The 15133-nt window shown below is 48.7% G+C and overlaps 1 protein-coding gene across 1 annotated transcript in view; it reads right to left on the bottom strand.

Moving 5' to 3' along the window:
* Window positions 1–13420: 13420 nt before the first annotated feature.
* Window positions 13421–15133, bottom strand: part of LOC144148371 (uncharacterized) — a 33807-nt gene continuing 32094 nt past the window's right edge. The window contains exon 3 of the mRNA XM_077679915.1: window positions 13421–13691. Coding sequence (XP_077536041.1) covers window positions 13421–13691 — 271 coding nt within the window. The remainder of the gene's footprint in view (window positions 13692–15133) is intronic.

The raw sequence follows: 15133 nt of genomic DNA, 5'->3' as shown, positions 1-15133 counted from the left end.
TTATGTACATAACAAAAATTAGCCAGGTTAGCGACATTTTGAATTTATTTCATTTACTATATTAATCAGTCACCTGGAGCATCCGCTCTACAAGTATTTTGTGAACATTCTTAGAGTGGATGTCGAAAGTATTATTTCGTCGTATATTATGAACTGCTGAGGCGAACATTTTTTGTGATTTAAGACTTCGCCAGAGTCGAAATTTCCTGAATTATAGGTTGAAAGAGCATAACGACTGCTGAATAATTATGAAACGGAAATTCTAGGCCGAAATTATTGTCCGGTATTTCTTCTGTTTTTATACAAATCCCTACATCCAGCTTTGACTATGTTTTGTGGAAGTTTGTTAATCACTGTATTGCACATGGTTTCATCGGAGAAAAAACTAGACACATTTATAACTTCACGATGATCAAAGAAAGACAAGCAATAGAAATTCGGTTCATATGCCTCATAACTTGCCAACCTATTTCGAAACAGTGTGTCCCAACAAAATTGCGTTTCATAAACGCAGCGCTTTTCAAGATTCCTAATAATTTACTACTGCACCGTGTACAACACATCAATCAGTGTACGAGTTTGTTAATAAGGCATTAAGACTTATTCACACGTAGAAACACGGAGCATAGTCTACATCCAAAGCAGCACATGGAATCGCTTATAGTTGTTTCTATTGCTACCCGCCGCGGTGGCTCAGTGGCTAAGGCATTGCGCTGCTGAGCACAAGATCACGGGTTCGATTCCCGGCCGCGGCGGCCGCTTTTCTGATGGAGGCGAAAAGCAAAAACAAACGTGTGTACGAGATTTCGGGGCACGTTAGAGATCCCCAGGTGGTCAAAATTAATCTGGAGCCACAAACTACGGCGAGCCTCATTGCCACCGTTGCGTCTGCGCGTTGCATCCTACAATCAATCAATTTTTCAATGCTTATTTGGAGGTCAGGTCATCGAAAGTATTTCATGTTTTGGTCTTACAATCAAAATAATGATTAGATTACTCGCAACGAACGAATGGAGATTGAGGCAAGTTCACGAAGAAAGTACGGGCAGGTTTCGTAACATACCGCTTGTAGAGTCTGAACGAACATTTGGAACTTTTCCTTTTTTTTTGCGTACAGAGAATTTTATATTCCGATTGTGCATATTGTCACGGGTTGGGCATGTACCCTCTGAAAGGAATATGGACACCGAGGGATTGGGCCCAGCCCGGACAGCTGGTGCGGTGGACGGTTCACCGACGAGGAGGAAGAGGACGAACCATCTCGCTCTCTGGCTGCACCCACTTGAGACTGTGTGCTACTGTGTTCCCACCGTGTGGCATATTTAATTACCTCTGCAATATACCATTTTCCCCGTAACATCTTTTGGTAGAGGTGCGGGGTAATTAAATTCCCCGTAACATTTTCCCCGTAACAATATCGACACATTATATTAAATTTTCAGAGGAAGTATTCAGCGCAATTGGCGAAGTGCAGAGAGTGAAAGTTCTATTCAAGCATCCTCATTTCGCGGCCTTGAATGACTCGCATTTTTACTGGAAAACTGGCAGGACATTGACCTGGAATTTTGAGATATGGTACAATGACCCCCAGGACCTCAGGACATTCCGGATGTTAGCAGCTTCAAGGAAAATCTGCCCTTTCTTCCCTGCCCTTTCTTCCCTGCATACAACTACATTTTGTAGCGGAAAGGCGGGGTCGATTTCAAGCCTAAAAAAGGCAAGGAGCGCTCCTTGTATTTTTAAACACGTAGGTATTTCTGCGAGCTACTGCAAAATGTTCTTTTCTTTTATTTGGCCTATGTTTTACGTTTTTCAAAAATATCAGCTGAGTACCACACCGTAACTCAGGGAAAGCAGATACACATCTCATCTTGCTGCAATAATTTCACTAGAATTCGTAATTTTAATGCGCCCTTCAACATCCTCCCTAATATTTTACGTAATAACATGAGTTGCAGCAATTTTGGGGTAATTTGGAAGGTTTCCCTACTTTCATACGGTAATATGTAAACTCTCAATTTACTGATTTGGCAAGCTTTTAGTACGCTGAAAAGAATTTTAGGCCTTTTCCATAGCACACTGACTTGTAAAAACCTTAACTTGTCGTAAAAATTGAACGACTTCACAAAAGTACCGGATTCTAACCTTTCAATAGCGATACAAATTAAAGAAGATTTAACGAATAATGACCCTTTCTTGCATATTATGGCGGGGTTAATCAACAAGAGTAGGTACAGAGAACAAATTCCGCTAATTCATTTTCTGATTGCATGCATGTTACGGATTTGGCATCTCATTCCCAATGCCAGGGCTGTTGTCAGGGTCATTCACTCCGTTCAACTTTCATGTTCAGAAGAATTCCGGCTTTTGATGCAAAACGGGGAGTTACGACCAAATGGCTAACGCCTGGGCGACTTGTTACTTCCGATAATATTTTAATTTCTAGCCGGTTTGAAGTTTGAAGTCTCCTAATGCGAATATACACTGCTGATTCAGGTGTACTGTAGCCATGCTGCAAAAATAATGAAGTTGCATTCACGCTTAAAACGCGGGTCTACAACATTTCTATGGAGTATCGATGCACGTGCCAAGGTTACAATTGTGTAGCAGACAGAAATACTTGTTAATGTGTGTGTTACACAGGCAAATCTGGAATTATTTTGAAGCTATTCCAACAGACGAAGAACCGCCAAGAATGATTCCTAATAACTTTAATGATATTTGCCTACAGGCACAAAAGGCTGACGAATCAAAAGTAGCACCAGGCACTTTTTTATTAGTAATACTAAATGCCGTCAATGATTTTATTCCTGGATGTAATATTACACAAATATAGTATATACTGTCGCGAAGACAAGGACGATGCAGTTGTCTTGAATGAGAAACACGTTTATTGGAGCGAACTTGTGCTCCCCTAACAACTCAAAAGAATACAGAGGCGGCGAAGCAGCGGTCAACAAAGTGACTTGCACAGGCGAGTGTCGTCGAATCGAATGCCCCGGCGTCCGCACTGCAGGCTTTTTATCTTTCGGCGCGCGTGGTTCTCGAAACGTCGATTCGCATCGAGAACATAGTAGATCCAAGAAGATTATTCTGGGCTGTTCACGTTAAATCGGAATGCTCTCCCTATCACATCAGATGACACATGCGGCACAGAAAGAAAGAATGGAACACGCGCTTCCCTTGGCGCAGCGATAACGCAGACCGGCGCAGCCGGGCGGTAAAAGCAAAACACACATAAACAATCCCAATGTATGGTTCGCGGCATTACCCCCCTCTAAGAGTGCATCGACCCGATGCTAACATAAGCGACAGTCCGAACAAATGAAAATAAAAGTTCGTCATCGTCCGTAGAAAGGTTTTAAGCGAACCACGTGGACGACTTCAGGCCGCCTGCGTTGTCGTGATGTGCCGGAGTCACCATCAGGGATCACTTCGTAGGTAAGTTGGCCAACACGTCGTAGAATCTGGTAGGGTCCAAAATAGCGTCGCAGGAGCTTCTCACTGAGTCCGCGTCGTCGGATGGGAGTCCAAACCCACACACGATCCCCTGGTTGGTACTCGGCGTCTCGGCGTCGGAGGTTGTTACGGCCCGCATCCACCAGCTGCTGGTCCGTTATACGAACTCGAGCGAGCTGGCGGGCCTCCTCCGCACGTTGAAGATATCCGTGGACGTCGGCGTTAAGGTCGTCGTCTTCTACGTGCGGAAGCATGGCGTCGAGCATCGTAGTCGGCCTTCTACCGTAGACCAGCTCGAACGGCGTCAGCTGCGTCGTCTCCTGGATAGCCGTGTTGTACGCAAACGTGACATACGGGAGCACTTCGTCCCAAGTCTGATGTTCAACGTCAACGTACATTGACAGCATATCTGCGATTGTCTTGTTCAGACGTTCTGTTAGTCCGCTCGTTTGGGGGTGGTACGCCGTCGTTCTTCCGTGATCCGTGTTGTTGTAGCGTAATACTCCTTGCATCAGCTCCGCAGTAAATGCCGTTCCGCGGTCGGTGATTAGGACTTCCGGGGCTCCATGTCGCAGCACAACTTGGCTTATAAAGAATTTTGCTACTTCTTGTGCAGTCCCCCTCGGAAGAGCGGCGGTCTCTGCGTAGCGCGTCATGTACTCTGTCGCTACGACAATCCACTTGTTCTGTGATCGTGACGTAGGGAACGGGCCTAAAAGGTCCATTCCAATTTGTTGAAATGGTCTCGAAGGGACGGCGATAGGTTGCAGAAGTCCGGCGGGTCTTGTCGGCGGCGTTTTTTGTCGCTGGCAGTCAGAGCAGCTCCGGACGTAGTGGGTGATGTCAGAGGTAAGGCCGGGCCAGTAGTACCTCGCCTTGATTTTTCCAATAGTGCGGGCTGTGCCGAGATGTCTGGAAGACGGGTCGTCTTGGCACGCTTCCAAAATTTCGTCACGAAGGTCCGTGGGGATGACGAGAAGGTAATTCGCTCTTGTTCCGGGGCTGAAATTCTTCTTCACGAGGACGGAGTTTCTGAGGCTGAATGCTGGTAAGCTGCGTTTGAAGATCCTAGGAACGGCAACGTTGCATCCCTCGAGGTACTCGATTATGACGCGTAAGTCGGGGTCGGCACGCTGCTGGGCGGCTAGGTCGCTCTCCGTCACGATCCCGAAGAACGCGCTGTCTTCATCAGCGTCTTGTGGTGGTGGGTCGACGGGGGCGCGGGACAGGCAGTCGGCGTCGGAGTGTTTCCTGCCGGATTTATAAACGACTGTAACGTCGAACTCCTGCAGGCGCAAGCTCCACCGCCCAAGACGGCCAGAGGGGTCCTTCAAATTGGCGAGCCAACCCAGCGCATGGTGGTCTGTTACAACCTTGAATGGCCTTCCATACACGTATGGGCGAAATTTTGAAATCGCCCATATAATAGCCAGGCACTCTTTCTCAGAGGCAGAATAGTTTTTCTCCTCCTTCGACAGACCACGGCTGGCATAGGCGATTACCCTTTCGCAGCCGCTTTGCTTTTGGACAAGGACGGCACCCAAGCCTATATCACTGGCGTCCGTGTGCATTTCCGTTTCGGCATTTTCGTCGAAATGAGCCAGCACGGGCGGGCTTTGCAGGCGTTTTTGCAGCTCGCAGAATGCTTTTTCTTGGTCGTTTTCTCAGCTGAAAGGGGTGCTATCTTTCGTCAATCACGTGAGTGGCTCTGCAATGCGTGCGAAGTTTGCGACGAAACGCCGGTAGTATGCGCACAGCCCGAGAAATCTTCGCACGCCCTTCTTGTCTTTCGGCCTTGGGAAGTTCGCAATGGCTGAAGTTTTTGCCGGGTCAGGTAGGACTCCCGCGGCGTTGACGACGTGGCCCAAGAACTTGAGTTCCCCGTATACGAAACGGCACTTTTCAGGCTTCAGCGTCAACCCCGACGTACGAATGGCCTCTAGTACAGACTCCAACCTTGCAAGGTGTTCGTCGAAAGTCCGGGCGAATACCACTACGTCGTCGAGGTATACGAGGCAGGTGTGCCACTTAAGGCCAGCTAGCACAGTGTCCATGACTCTTTGAAACGTCGCTGGTCCTGTGCACAGCCCAAACGGCATCACCTTGAACTCGTATAGGCCGTCTGGGGTTATAAATGCAGTCTTCTCTCGGTCTCTCTCGTCCACTTCAATTTGCCAGTAGCCGGTCTTCAGGTCCATCGATGAGAAGTACTTCGCGTGGCAGAGGTGGTCGAGGGCGTCGTCGATTCGGGGGAGGGGGTACACGTCCTTTTTCGTGAGTTTGTTCAGTCGCCGGTAGTCAACACAAAACCTTATGTGCCGTCTTTTTTCTTTACGAGTACGACGGGCGCAGCCCAGGGGCTTTTCGATGGCTGTATAATGTCGTCGCTGAGCATGTCGTCGACTTGAGTCCGGATGGCTTCCCGTTCGTGTGAAGAGACGCGGTACGGTGACTGTCGGGTAGGTCGGGCTCCGTCTTCGGTTATTATTCGGTGCTTCGCTAGAGAGGTCTGACGTAGTTTTGCGCTCGACGAAAAACATTCGCTATAGCGACGCAGCAAAGCCAATAATTTGTTCCGTTGTTCTTGCGGTAGCGCCGGATTCACGTCGAAGGGCTGCGGGAGCTTGAAGGTTTCTACGGGTGTGCGTTCAAAGTCGGCGACCGCGATTACGTCACTTGCTTCTTGCGCTTCTTCGAGGAATGCAATTGCCGCGCCCTTGTTTAAATGCTGGTACTCCTTGGTGAAATTAGTAACCAGAATGTGGGATTGGTGTTCCTTGAAGCGCGCAATGCCTCTTGCGACCGACACACCACGGTCGAGAAGCACCCTTTGATCAGTGTCTACGATAGCGTCGACGTCAGGAGCAGCATCTTCACATTAGACTGCGACCATCAAGCTTGCGCGGTGTGGCAGGGTGACATGATCATCGGCAATCCTTACAGCAGCCCGTCGTTCGGGGTTCGGTTCCGGCGTCATGGAGTGATTGGGGGAAAAAGTTATTGACTTAGTCTGCAGATCGATTATTGCACCGTTGTCCATCAAAAAGTCCATTCCAAGAATTACGTCGCGGGATCAGCTAGGCAGATTGACGAACGCCGCAGGGTACGTTGTGCCGTCTATGGTGACGCGCGATGTGCACGTTCCACTTGGCGTCACGAGGTGGCCTCCTGCTGTGCGTATGTGCGGACCGTCCCATCTGGTCATAACTTTCTTCAGTTTAGAGGCAAATGGTCCGCTCATTACCGAATAGTCAGCTCCCGTGTCTACGAGGGCGACTACGTCAAAGCCGTCGATGGACACCTTGACGTCAGATGCAGTCTTCCTCGAGTTCCGGGTTCGTCGGGGCGTCGTATCTCTGCTTGTACGTGTTGACGGTCGGGCAGTGTGCATCGTCGTTGTCGTCGTCTTCTCAACGGACGTCTCGGTCAGGTCGGGTACGCGTCGCGCCGTGTAGCTGTCGTCGTGTTCAGGAGTCTCGTTAGGGCTAGGTCGGGTCGTCGGGATGAGGGCATGTCGTGAATGATGGTCTTCAGCGAGTCGCTGCGTCGTTGGAGGGTTTTCATTTTTCCGCTGTTGTGCAACTTTACCTCCCGAAGTTGCTGCTTTTAGTTTCCCCCACGTGGGCTGGGAGACCTTCCACGTGAGAAGTCAGCAGTGCTGCGGCGGTTCGGTGACTGAGACGGGTAGGGCGACGGTGAGCGGTTGAAGCGGGCTGGTCCTCGGTTGGTGTTGGAGAGGTATTCTTCGATCTCAGCAGTGCGCTGGCCGTATCGGGGGCGTGGGGCGTCGACGGAGAACCCTCGCAAACCGAGCCTCTTGTAGGGACAGCGACGGTAGATGTGGTCGGCCTCTCCGCAGTGGTAGCACAGCGGGCGATTATCGGGCGTTCGCCACACGTCGGTCTTCCTTGGCGTCTGGTATTGGTCTACAGGGCGTCGGGCGGGCGGCGTTGGACGGCGGTATGGCTCGGCCTCTTGACGACTGGTTGGAGCAGCGCGGGGTTGACGAACAGCCGAGGAGTAGGTCATGGCTTGTGGTTCGCGGGGTGCTTCCAACGGCGTAGAAGTTCCCAGTGCGTTTTGGACTTCTTCTCGGATTACGTCGGTCAAGGAAGCCACTTGAGGTTGCGGCGTCGTTGGAAAAAGCTTCCGAAGCTCCTCCCTGACCACTGCTCGGATGGTCTCTCGCAATGTATCGGAGCTTCCATTTGCGGCACCGATGGTCTCCGAGAACAGCGCGTTGACAGGGCAGTCGTACTGCCTCGTTCGAATTTCTAGCGTCTTCTCCATCGCGGCCGCCTCAGACGCGAATTCCGCCACTGTCTTCGGAGGGTTACGGACTAGACAAGCAAAACGCTCTTCCTTCACTCCTCACATTAGAAACCTGAGCTTCTTTTCCTCGGTCATTTCAGGGTCTGCACGACGAAAAAGTCGCTTCATCTCCTCAACGAAAATCACGACTCCTTCGTTGGGGTGCTGCGTTCGAGTTTCAAGCAAAAGCGCAGCTCGCTCTTTTCTCACCACGGTAGTAAAGGTCTTAAGGAACTCCCTCTTGAATTGAGTCCAGTCGGTCAAAGAGCTCTCATGGTTCTCGAAACCAAGTTCGAGCAGCAGCTTCTAAGTAAAAGAAGACATGCCGGAAAGTTTCTTCGTCGTTCCACCTGTTCAAGATGCGGACGCGCTCCAGCTTCTCCAACCATTCTTCGGGGTCTTCAGCGGGGGCTCCCCGGATCGATGGCGGTTCTCGGGGCTGCTGCAGGATGATTGGCGACGTTGTTTCTTGCACCATGGTGTTGGTTGCAGCGTTCCTTCTCTTGGGCCCTTCTGGCAGAAGACCGAACTCGGGTAGCAATCCTTGCAGTCGGGGGCTTTCTCTGGTTGGACTGGCTTGGCGGCTTCGAGATGACGTAGAGAGCATAAAGGCTTAGTACCCAGCACCTCTACCAGATGTCGCGAAGACAAGGACGATGCAGTTGTCTTGAATGAGAAACGCGTTTATTGGAGCGAACTTCTGCTCCCCTATCAACTCAAAAGAATACAGAGGCGGCGAAGCAGCGGTCAACAAACTGACTTGCACAGGCGAGTGTCGTCGAATCGAATGCCCCGGCGTCCGCACTGCAGGCTTTTTATCTTTCGGCGCGCGTGGTTCTCGAAACGTCGATTCGCATCGAGAACATAGTAGATCCAAGAAGATTATTCTGGGCTGTTCACGTTAAATCGGAATGCTCTCCCTATCACAACAGATGACACATGCGGCACAGAAAGAAAGAATGGAACACGCGCTTCCCTTGGCGCAGAGATAACGCAGACCGGCACAGCCGGGCGGTAAAAGCAAAACACAAATAAACAAACCCAATGTATGGTTCGCGGCAATATTGACTTGAGCCTAAACGGCGCTAAATTGCTGTGTATAAATTACCGTTCTGTGCGTACGGAGCAAAAAAAAAGATCCATATAGAAATATAGCTTGTTTTCACAAAAGCTGATACTACACCTGCAGCTTTGAGACCCACTCGTCGTGACCAGAAGGTCCCACGTTGCGCTGTCATCTTCGAGTACGATCTATAGGCTGCCCGTGAATAAATAGTTTGCATATTTTGTTTTCACATCAAATGTGTTGCTGGGCTGCTGCTACACCGCCGCTCCACCTGCGCCTTGATACGCTTTCAACTTACTAGCATGTCCTTTGCAGAAGTGTATTTTTGTTGAGATCGCGTAGTACGTACGACGGCCCTGATTGTCTTCCGAATGCGCAAGGTTGCCTGAATTGGTACTGCTACGGCGGTGAGTTGAAATTTTCGTAGCCCAGGGAACTGTTTCCGAATTAGGAGAGCAACGTTATTTAGATTGAAGTAATGCGCCATGGAAAGTCAGGCTTATCCTCAAAGCCTCTTTGAAGGTGCATTGAGTTCGAGGTAAGTGAGAACCTGTATGAGGAAGCAGAAATTGGCGGCAAATATGGTAGGTGACTGCGTGATTAAGGGTCGGCATGGGCGCATAAATCTTAGCATTGGTGATACAGCGACGTTTTTTCGTGTCCGAAAGCAGTTTGTGCTCACCGGGGTTAGGGTAACATTTGTTTATCATTAAGAAACTATGTGTGCTGCTTTGTTGTTGGTTGAAACATGCTGAGTAGAAAAAAAGGACTTTTGGTTGTCTTTATAGCTTTTCGAAATCTTCGCTGAGTGCACACGGCTCATGCTGACAGGACAGAGAGCGATTTTGTCGAGGAAGCCAGCTCTCGGGATTGCGTCCAAGGGGAGTGCTCTGAAATCCCAGCATGAGCCCGAATCCATCGTAACTGCATTTTCGCGTTGTGTTGTACGAACAGGATGTCGTGCAAGGCCGAGTTACGTGATATAGGAATAGCGGAGATCCCTACCAGCCCCATGCATAGAAAAACTGGCTTACAGTGTACACTTTCACTGATGATGATGATGATTGGAGGCCCTCCCTTTTTATCGGGATGTCGGTTGTCACCAACCGACTTGTCTGAGCTATGCTACTTGTTTGCCCTTCTCTAACTTAATGGGTTATCCCCTTCCACCCCCCCCCAATTTTAAACTCCCATCGCCCCCCCCCCCCCCTTCCTGCCCTCGCACTCCTGTTTAGCGGCCCCCTTCTGATCCTATTTCTATATATTACTCATCCTACGTCCCACTTCCTTCCCTACTTTTCTTCCACCACCACTCCTGCCTCCTCTTCGTCACTTCTATGGCTCCGAAGTTGAGGCTCCCCTCACGCCAAATCACAAAGCCTCCGTCAACGTCGCTTCCCTTTTGCCCCGTCGAGGTCGTACCTTTGTGCGGTGTATCACATTATGCACTATTGTTTCCCGATCTCTGCTGCAGCATGCACAAGTTTCGTCTTGTTGCCTGTAGTTAGCCGTGCATGCCAGTTTTTTTAGACACACCGCCCGTGCTTCAAAAAGCAATGCACTGCCTCGCGTATTGCCATAGAAACCTTCCTTCCTGTTTTCTACTTTCTCTGTTCTATAAGTCTCCAAGGTTTTTTCTTCTTACATTATCTGCACCCAATTGGTCGTCTCTGCTGCTTTTACCTGCTTTTCAACTGTTGTGTTTACCCCAACTTTCCCGACCGAATTTCCGTACCTCTTGATCAGCTGTCTGGTCCTGTCGGTCTGATGTTGCAGAATTGTCGTGTCATCTATCGCAAAAGCGCGAACAGCATTTTTTCCTACGCTCGGCGTTCCACCGCTGGGAGGCGTTGCTACTCGCGGCTGCAAGCTCGAAATATACAAGTTGCTCTGTTGAATGTACAGAAAAAAAATTAGCTCACTTAGCGTGCAAATTATGTGCAGCTCCAGTCCTAAATTCTGATTGGAGGGAACTAATATTACCAGGAGATTCAGTGGTTTACGTAAACCTCGTAGTAATAAGTTTACATTAATTTTTTTTTGCCAACTGCGGGCCGTGAAGCTTCGGACACTCGATGTAGAAGTGAAGTGCTGTTTCACCATCCTTATTAATTTAATATTGTGTAGTTATTACCGTTGTGGGTAGTAAAGGCGGGATTTTTAAATGCGACTGCATCTCATTCACTCGCCTTGTCCCTCCATACGGCGTTGTTGTTGTCCGTCCACACCACTTCCCCATTCTCCTCGCCGCGCGAGCTGCGCTCTCCGCCGCTCACCCCCTCTCCTCTCCGATAGCGAACACTCTCTCGCGAGGGGCATTGGATTGGATTCGATTGGCTTGGCTTGGATTGGATTTGGATTGGATTGGATTGAATTAAAGTGGATTGTGGTGGATTGTGTTGCGTCATAGCCGCGCCACGTTGCGTCATAGCCGCGGTCGTTCCAGCACCGGCGTTCTGATTTCCATCGATGCGTTGAATGGAGCCTAACAATTCTGCTATCGCCCGCGCAACCGTAACAAGCACCGATCACTGTGATAACAGGAATGCTAGCACCACTGAAGACAAGGCTGCGAAGCATCGTGAACGTGATGCTGAACGCAAAGGATTGAAGCGAGCAGCCGATTCCGAACTTCGTAAACGTGATACCGAACGCAAACGGTGGAAGCGAGCGGCCGGTGCTGAACTTCGTCAGCGTGAGGCCGCTGCCGTACGCGAGAAGCGAACGGCCGATGCTAAACTTCATCAACGTGAAGCCGCTGCTAAACGCCAACGCCGAGCTGCTGATCCAAGTACTGTTCGTCAGACCGAAGCCGCTGCTCAACGTAAACGGCGGGCAGCGAAGCCTCATGCCGGTAGGCAGGTCGAAGCTTCGGCTAAACACCGTCAACGCAAGTCTGCTCCGGACGCTACCCGCGAAGGCGAGCGCGCACACTTCAGCGACTACAAGGCCGTCATCGTTAACGTTACGCCGCGTGTTAAATAAGGAATACATCATACGCGTTCCTCACACGTTTCCCGCAATTAGAGAATCAACCCAACGGAAACACCAAGTGAACCCCCAAGATGCGTCGCATCTCCACATAGTTACCCTCGCGGGAAGGTGGGGTAATTTTTTTCTTTTGATGTACTTCCTGGCATACTAGAGAAATTTTGTTCGTCGCTAGCATACGCGTGCTGCTTAGGTGGTCATCTGTGCTACTCACCATTGAACTGTTGCATACAGAGAGGCGTTAAATTAAATCTGAGGCCTTAAACAAGCTTTTCGGCGTACGTAGACACGGAAGTGATGACTAATGATAACGAGAATTCTTTCTTTGGAACTGGGGTGTGTTTTACAGACCGACGCATAATGCATTACTTCAATTTATTCAAACACCATAACGTTTGTGGGCAGCAAGCTTTATTAATATGGTAAAGGCAGCAATGTAGCTGTGTAAGCAATGTTTTAAATGAAAAATGTTTGTTTTTCTAGAAACATAGCGATACAAATTTAGTTATACAATAGCCCACTTGGCGTGCCGCACAACGCATAGTACTGAAGCGAAACATACAAATTCTGTGACAATCAGCGCCATTATGACCGGTCAAACCTCATTTTGCCGTGAATAAAAACTCTAAATTGGGTACATGATCCTTGGAGGTGTCCGTAAGAGTCAAGCAAAAGCAACGCTGGCACATAATAAAGCGGTGCACATCGCGAATGCCTCTTTAGATCTGTCGGTTGGCGCTTGCGGCCATTCCCTCCAATGCTAAGAGTGGTCTTCGTACTAGGTAACGCCACATTCCGGAAGTCTCGGAAGGCGGTGCTCATGGCGATGCGGTATTTCGAAACGGAGTTTCTTAGTTCTGTGTATATCGAAGAGCACTTATGTAGGAAAGGTTCCAGTGGCCTCTGCTCTTTGTACGGAATTTAACTGGTGGATTTTACATATAGATTAAAACGACAGGAGGAAACGGAATTTTCTTGTATATCTCATATTGTCTCGTAGGGATGCTACGCGGTTTCGTTGTAGGGGCTATTAATTATTCTCAGTTGTTAGTTCTAGCTGTGGGGTAATAATATGGATGCAGAGCGTTGACGTATTATGCCGTTTACCCGTTGTTCATATTGTGCCACAATTTGGATAATCAAACGGCATATCCGAATTACACAACAGAATAAACAGAGTCGTTTTTTTTCTGGTAAAAACTAATGTGCTTCAAATTGTCTCCTTTTGTACATCCAATAAAATCGACCATCTCCGCCATACCCGATATCTACAGTGATGCTCGTGAAGTCCCAAGCAACCGCATCACAAAAAAGACAATACAAATATGAATTTAAAATAATAACCACTTTCTTCAACAATTACCTATTTTTTAAGGTTATATTTTAAATTAACGGCCATTTGCAGAAAACCAGCGCCCGAAAGCAACCGAACAAAGGAGAAACGGTTGCAACCCTTACCGCTGCAGCTCATCCACTACCTCGTGGAGCGACAATGGAGCGTTTGAGCATGCCGTGCGTACCCTGTGTACTGTGTTTGACAGGACCCGATTTGGAATGTGCGCATTCGTTCCACTAGGGTTGCTCATTTTATGCTTACAGGCAGCCCCCATACCGACGTGCCCGCCTATTCGTTCCGTTAAGGGCTTGCCAACCTGGCCCTTGTCCGCGCGCGCGTTTGAAGTCGGGTCCCCGAACGCTCTGCAACACGGTACACATGGGAGCTGAACCTCCAATGTCATCCTGGCTGAACGTTTCATCCTGGCTGCACCTTTCATCCTGGCTGCACCTTTCATCCTGGCTGCACCTTTCAATGTCATCCTGGCTGCACCTTTCATCCTGGCTGCACCTTTCAATGTCATCCTGGCTGCACCCACGGCACAGCACAGAATGAGTGTATGAGTAGTGTTGAAACGGTCTCTTCGCAATGAAAGCCCAAGCGAATAATACAGCGACGTGAATCACTGCTTTGGAACTTTCTCTCTTTCTGGGCACCCATGGTTTCTGGTATAAGGTTTCATTTGTTCGAAGTATCATTCTGGTCATCCACTCGTCGGCCATAGTTTTGCGTTAAACGACGACTGCATCGCTCTCCACGTTGTAGTTGTTCAAGGTGGTTGAGGTGATCTGAGTCGCAGAGAAAATGAAGGTTTCTATGAAACACTTCATACTAGGCTGCACGAAATAAATTGAGCATGGGTTGAAGTCAAAGTTGTCTCCAAAGGTATCCAGAAATCATGTTGAGTTTGGGAAGTTGTTAACCGATTAGGCTCTGAATTTTGTGGTGACGAATAGGATGCCACATTACCGTTTCATGTTAAAAACACGTCCCGTCAGAATCTTTTAAATCACTTTATTCTGTTGTTAGATTTGAGTCTCGCTGGTCTATGAATATTCCCCTAAACCTTATTGTAGGCTAGTGAAACATTTGAAAGGCGAAATTATAACCGAGGTTTCATATTCCGGAAAAGAAATGTTTCAACATATGCAAATTTTTTGGGTGGGTGATTTATAGAGAAAATATTTAATTGCAGCCCCCGCACATAAATGGAATAAAATGGTGTCACGATATCAACATACGAAAATGTGTGCCATACTAAAACCTTTAGTCATGATGCTGCAGTGATGGAAATATTGGAAAAACAAATTCACCCAACAACCGACTCTTCGAAAGTAAACTGATGAAGAAACAGTACTTCAGCTTATGTTGGCTCTACCGCAAATAATATGAGGAAGAACTCGGAATATATTTCTTTTCAAGTGCAAAAACAACAGCATGGGGACCATAATGTAGCCAGGCTTCACACTTTATAGTGAAAGGCGTATGAATAAGGCTTAATGATTTTGGTTCTTCCTTGATTCTTTACAAATGTGTGCTGGAGGTTTGTTGACCCGGTAAATTAACGTTCTAATCTTACTCCATATTGGGCCATCCTAATCTCTCTGAGCAACTATAGAGCCCTTATGATGAAGCAAAGCGCGCCCTCTAAAAACTACTTCATAAAGTATATCGCCTTCACTACATTTCAAACCCATTCCATTGCCCCCAAAGCTCTTCTGATTGGACTTTCTCCGCTTCTTAGCAACAATCCTGCCCTGCCCTGATATGAGCGGTGACGCGAGGCTGTGAAGCCGAGCAATACCAGGCGAGTATCGGCAATGCTTGCACACTCGCTGGCCATGCCCGATTACAGTGCTGGGGCCAAATTAATTACATCAAATCAGAAATGTTGCACCTAGACAAGGAAATGAATGCCCCCCCCCCCCCCCCCTCGCGCCTCCCCCCCCCCCCCCAAGTACAACACATGC

This window comes from Haemaphysalis longicornis, unplaced genomic scaffold, assembly GCF_048455015.1.
Source record: "Haemaphysalis longicornis isolate Haplotype H1 unplaced genomic scaffold, Haemaphysalis longicornis Haplotype H1 scaffold_8, whole genome shotgun sequence".
NCBI lineage: Eukaryota > Metazoa > Arthropoda > Arachnida > Ixodida > Ixodidae > Haemaphysalis > Haemaphysalis longicornis.
This window is presented reverse-complemented; position numbering and strand designations above follow the sequence as displayed.